The sequence below is a fragment of the Otolemur garnettii genome, unplaced genomic scaffold (assembly GCF_000181295.1).
Source record: "Otolemur garnettii isolate 467f Iridium unplaced genomic scaffold, OtoGar3 scaffold00099, whole genome shotgun sequence".
In the NCBI taxonomy this organism is placed as follows: Eukaryota; Metazoa; Chordata; class Mammalia; order Primates; family Galagidae; genus Otolemur; species Otolemur garnettii.
In genome coordinates, this window is record NW_003852494.1 from 2,906,495 (window position 1) to 2,912,692 (window position 6,198).

Genomic DNA, 6,198 nt, shown 5'->3' on the forward strand with positions numbered 1-6,198 from the left:
AAACTTTTTTTTTTTTTTTTTGAGACAGTCTCAGTCACCCTGGGTTTGAGTGCCATGGTGTTATAACTCACAGCAACCTCAAAGTCTTGGGCTTAAGCGATACTCCTGCCTCAGCCTCCCAAGTAGCTGGGGCTACAGAACTGGCCACAATACCCAGCTATTTTTAGAGATAGGGTCTCACTCTGACTCAGGCTAGTCTCAAACTCCTGAGCGCAAGCAATCCACCCACGATGGCCTCCCAGAGTGCTAGGATTACAAACATGAGCCACCATGCCCGGCCTAAAACTTCTTTTCAATATGGTTATGGGCTCTTCATCATCCTAGCAGTCCCATGTCTTTAAAATTGTAGCATATCAATGGAGTATAACACTATAAATATGAAAACTAGTCTTCCATTAATAGAATCCAGGATTACATTATCTTAAAAAAATAATAATAATAAGCAGCCAGGTACAGTGGCTCACGCCCATAATCCTAGCATTCTGGGAAGCTAAGGTGGGAGAATCTCTTGAATTTAGGAGCTTGAAACTAGCTTGAGCAGGAGTGAAACTCCATCTCTACTAAAAACAGAAAAATTATCCAGGCATTGTGGTAGATGCCTACAGGCACAGCTGCTTGGGCAGCTGAGGCAGGACTACTGGAACCCTGAAGATTGAGGCTGCTGTGAGCTAGGCTGACACCATGGCACTCTAGCCTGGAGAACAGAGTGAGATTTTGTCTTTAAAAAAAAAAAAGTGAAAACCCCACACTGTACCCCAGAAGTGCATTAATGTACATAGTTACCATTCAATAAAAAAAAAAAAGGCCAGGTGCAGTGGTTCACACCTGTAATCCCCACAGTTGGGAGGCAGAGGCAGGTCGATGAGTTTGAGACCAGCCTGAGCCACAGACCCAAGAGTTTGAGGTTGCTGTGAGCTGTGAGGTTGCTGTGAGCTGTAACACCACAACACTCTACTGAGGGCTACAAAGTGAGACTCCGTCTCAAAAACAAAAAACAAAAAAGGGCCAGGTGTGGTGAGTCAGGCCTATAATCCTAGCACTCTGGAGGCCGAGGCAGGTGGATTGCTTGAGCTCAGGAGTTTGAGACCAGGCTGAGGAAGAGTGAGACACCATTTCTACTAAAAATAGAAAAACTAGCTGGGTGTTATGGCAGACTCCTCTAGTCCCAACTCCTTGGGAGACTGAGGTAAGAGAATCGCTTGAGCCCAGGAATATGAGGTTGCTGTGAGTTATGATCATGTCATGGCACTTGACACTGGACAACAGAGTGAGATTTTGTCTCCAAAAACAAACAAACAAACATATACATGCACTACAAAACTATTATCACTACATTGTGTGTATTTAAAAAGACAAGATCTCCTGTTACTCAGGCTGCAGTATAATGGTACGATTACAGCTCACTGCAATCTTGAACTCGAGGCTCAGACAATCCTTCCTCATTAGCCTCCCAAGTAGCTAGGACTGCAGATGTATGTGCTACCACACTCAGTCAATTTTTAAATTTTTTGTAGATATGGGGCCTTGCTATGTTGCGTAGACTGGTCTTAAACTAGACTCAAGTAATCCTCCTGCCTCATCCTACAAAGTACTAGGATTATAGGTGTGAGCCACTGTGCCTTGTCCTCTGCTCTGTATTGACACTACTGGATTGTGCACAGGTAATAAAAGGCTGTTAGACTAAATGTAGGCCATCCCTCTTAAGTTTCTTCTATTTTTTACCAACTATTTGAGTCTGTCAACATTTTTAATTTCAAATTTGCCATTTTTAATATTAGCTATCTATCCCTTTCAGCTTCAGTCATCTGTATATTTGACAAACATTTTTTCTAAATCTTTATCCAAATTCTTGAATATAAACAAAGAGGTTGTTAGTCAGGATGTAACAAAGTCCTCCAAAGTACATTTATTGTGCTCCCAAGTCACAATGCAATAGTTGCTAAAAACAATCTATAACATTCAGAGGCTGAAGTTTATGCTGTTATTTATAAAAAAGAATAATGTGATCATTTTAAGACATATGATTACATGTTGGTCATTACGAAAGTTTTGAGATACACAAAAATCAAGAAACCTAAATTCCATGCAGATGGAAACAAATGAAGCCCTCCCACCAACACTGATAAGCCAAGAAGTTGAAACCTGACCATAACACAGTCTGTCTCAAAACTTTTGTAGTGACCCATATGCCACTTTATCATTTAAATGCTACCCAATGACAAAAGACAGGAAACATACACCTGCAAAACTCAAAACTAAAATGTCCAAACTTACACTAAAAGCTTCCTTGTCGTTTTTAATGGCATTGGATTCTTCTACTTTGTGGTCCTCTTCTAGTACAACACTGGATGGCTTATACAAAGAAAAATATACATTACAAAGGGTAACCAAAGTTTAACAACTTTAAATTTCAAATCCTAGGACTCTGAACATACTCTGTTTATTTTCTAATATATCCCACTGAGGTATATAAAATTTTGAATTTATCACTACCATTGTCAGAATAAATATAGAAGCTAGGAAGGTTATGAAAGAAATTTCCCATGGGAAAAGTGAAGAAGCTATGAAAAGAGAGCTGCTTCTGGCTCGGTGCCTGTGGCTCAAGTGGCTAAGGTGCCAGTCACATTTACCTGAGCTGGCGGGTTTGAATCCAGCCCAGGCCTGCTAAACAACAATGATGGCTGCAACCAAAAAATAGCCGGGCATTGTGGCAGGTGCCTGTAGTCCCAGCTACTTGGGAGGCAGGGGGCAGGATAACTGCTTGACGCAGGAGTTGGAGGTTGTTGTGAGCTGTGATGCCACAGCACTCTACCCAGGGCGACAGCTTGAGGCTCTGTCTCAAAAAAAATAAAAATAAAAAAAGAACCCCCCCCCCCCAAAGAGAGCTGCGTCTGATGCATTAGCATGCATTATGACTTTTGTGTTAATCAATGTTAAGTATGGAACCTTCAGTACTTAAATCTACAAGGCAAACTTGATCTTGAATTCAGATAACCAGGAAGATTAAAAATATATATAATTTTATACTACTGGTCAATACTGATAATGACTCTCACAGACATCAAGATACTACAAAATTCTGATGTGTCCCTTGAATCAAAAATAATATTCAGCATGGTTTTTATTGTTAAAACGTACTTTGTTTCTTGAATCTTTAAAAATTATACGGGGGGGGTGGCACCTGTGGCTCAAAGGAGCAGGGTGCCGGGCCCATATGCCAGAGGGGGTGGGTTCAAACCCAGCCCCCGCCAAAAACTACAAAAAAAAAAAAAAAAAAAAAAAAAAATTATACTGAGGGGCTGGGTGTGGTGGCTCACGCCTACAATCCTAAGCACTCTGGGAGGCCAAGGTGGGTGGATTGCTTGAGTTCATAAGTTGCAGACCAGCCTGAGCAAAAGTGAGACCCCATCTCTACTCAATGTGGAAAAACTGGCAGAGTGCACATAGCTCCGTGGTTAGGGTGTAGGCCACACGTCTGGGGCTGATGGGCTCGAAACAAAAAGAAAAAATTGCTGGGCAGTGTGGCGGGTGCCTGTAGTCCCAGCTACTAGGGAGGCTGAGGCAAGAGAATCACTTAAGCCCATGAGTTTGAGGTTGCTGTGAGCTATGACGTCACAGCACTCTACTGAGGGTGATAAAGTGAGACACTGTCTCAATTAAAATAAATAAAATAAAATAAAAATAGAAAAACTGAGGCAAGAGGTTCACTTGAGCCCAAGAGTTTGAGGTTGCTGTGAGCTATGATGCCATAACACTCTACCCAGGGCAACACCTTGAGACGGTCTCAAAAAAACAAACAAAAAAACCCCCCAAAAACAAACAAACAAAAAACCCCCAAAAGGCTCAGTGCTAGTAGCACAGTGTTTACAGCACTGGCCACATGCACCGAGGCTGGCAGCAAAACAATGACAACTGCAACAAAAAAACAGCTGGGAGTTCTGGTAGGTGCCTATAGTCCCAGGTACTTGGGAGGCTGAGGTGATAGAATCGCTTGCACCCAAGAGTTTGAGGTTGCTGTGAGCTGTGATGCCAAAGCACTCTACCCAGAACAACATAGTGAGACTCATGTATATATGTATCTATACACACACATAAACATAAAAACTAAAAGGTAATGAAAATTTTACAGAATCAGAACATTCCACTTTCTAACTTCTGATGTCAAACAGCTAAAGATCCTTATTTGAGAGATTCTTATTTTCATTTATTAATTATTATTATTATTTTTGAGACCGAATGTAACTTTGTGGCCTTTGTTAGAGTGCCGCAGTGTCATAATTCACAGTAAACTCTTGGGTTCAAGTGATCCTCTTATCTCAGCTTCCTGAGTAGTTGAGACTAGAGGTGCCTGCCGCAATGCCCACTTTTTTTTTTTAAGAGCCAGGGTCTCACTCTTGCTCAGACTGGTCTCCCCTGAGCCTAGGCAGTCCACCCACCTCAGCCTCCCAGAGTGCTAGGATTGCAGGAGTGAGCCTATGCCGGGCTAAGAGAGATTCTTGCTTATTTTAATTTTTAGTTTAAATAAAAAGCCCAGTAATAATTCTGATTTTTTATTTTTATTTATTTATTTTTTGAGACACAGCCTCAAGCTGTCCCCTTGGGCAGAGTGCTATGACATCATAGCTCACAGCAACCTCCAACTCCTAGGCTCAAGTGATTCTCCTGCCTCCACCTCCCAAGTAGCTGGGACTACAGGTGCCTGCCACAACGCCCAGCTATTTTTTGGTAGCAGCTGTAATTGTTGTTTGGCAGGCCCGGGCTGGATTCGAACCTGCCAGCTCAGGTGTATGTGGCTGGTGCATTAGCCACTTAAGCCACAGGTCCCAAGCTAATTCTGATTTTTTAAACACAAATTTCATGTTCTAATATTCACATAGGGAATCTTCTAATTCCTTTGGTACACCATTCATTTTTTAGAAAAAAGTGGGGGGAAGGGTATGTCACATGTCTGTTAGTTTTATTTCATGTATTTATTTTTCCAGAGACAGAGTCTCACTTTGTTGCCCTTGGTAGAGTGTCGTGGCATCACAGCTAATAGCAACCTCCAGCTCTTGGGCTTAGGCGATTCTCTTGCCTCAGCCTCCCAAGTAGCTGGGACTACAGGTCCCGCCACAATGCCCAGCTATTTTTTTTGTTGTTGTTGTTGTTGCAGTTTGGCTAAGGTCAGGTTAGAACTTGCCACCCTGGGTATATGGGGCCGGCACTCTACTCACTGAGCCACAGGCGCCGCCCTGTCTGTTAGCTCTGATAAAAACAATCTGTCTTCTATAAATTCCAGAAATTTAGGTAGTTTCTCTAGCCTGAAATTAATTTTTTGCCTAAAACCATGAATCCAAGTTAGGAAATGGAGAAAGAGCCTTCAATTTTGAGTGTATCCAGGACTGAGTATGAGTCCCTTACAATGGAGCCACAATCTGAAAGAAAATCATGTGGCTCCATTGGTCAGATTTTGGAGAAGAAAGCCAACAAATGAAGGGACATAAACCATCTTTTTTTGTTTGGGACAGAGTCTCATCATGCACTCTGGGTAGAGTGCCATACAGTCACAGCTCTCAGCAACCTCAAACTCTTGGGCTTAAGCGATTCTCTTGCTTCAGCCTCCCAAGTAACTGGGACTTACAGGTGCCCCACAATGCTTGGCTATTTTTTTGTTGCAGTTGTCATTGTTGTTTAGCTGGCCAGGTACCAGGTTTGAGTGTGCCAACCTCAGTGCCATGTGGCTGGTGCTGTAACCACTGTGCTATAGGCGCCCAGGCAGTGAACAGACAATCTTAACAATCATTTTTTTTTTTTTTTTAAAGAGACAGAGTCTTACTTTGTTGTCTTTGGTAGAGTGTTGTGGCATCACAGCTCACAGCAACCTCCAGCTCTTAGGCTTAGGTGATTCTCTTGCCTCAGCCTCCCGAGTACCTAAGACTATAGGTGCCCGCCGCAACACTCAGCTATTTTTTGCTTGCAGTTTGACCGGGGCCAGATTCGAACCCACCACTCTCTGTTTTTGGGTCCAGCGCCCTACTCACTGAGCCACAGGCACCGCCCTCATTTTGGTTTTAAGATTATTGTGGCCTAATAATTGGCAATGAAAAGCATAATCTGGCTCGGCGCCTATAGCTCAACCGGCTAAGGCGCCAGCCACGTACACCTAAGGTGGCGGGTTCGAATCCCCTACTTATGTTAAAAATTCTCTCTTTCTGGCCA

At 42.8% G+C, this 6,198-nt stretch overlaps 1 protein-coding gene across 2 annotated transcripts in view; it reads right to left on the reverse strand.

Moving 5' to 3' along the window:
- LOC100953482 (zinc finger CCHC domain-containing protein 8) overlaps positions 1-6,198 on the reverse strand; it is a 33,700-nt gene that overhangs the window by 27,023 nt on the left and 479 nt on the right. For both annotated transcript variants that reach the window (XM_012809038.2, XM_023516825.1), the window contains exon 2: positions 2,275-2,352. In XM_012809038.2, coding sequence (XP_012664492.2) covers positions 2,275-2,352 — 78 coding nt within the window. The remainder of the gene's footprint in view (positions 1-2,274; positions 2,353-6,198) is intronic.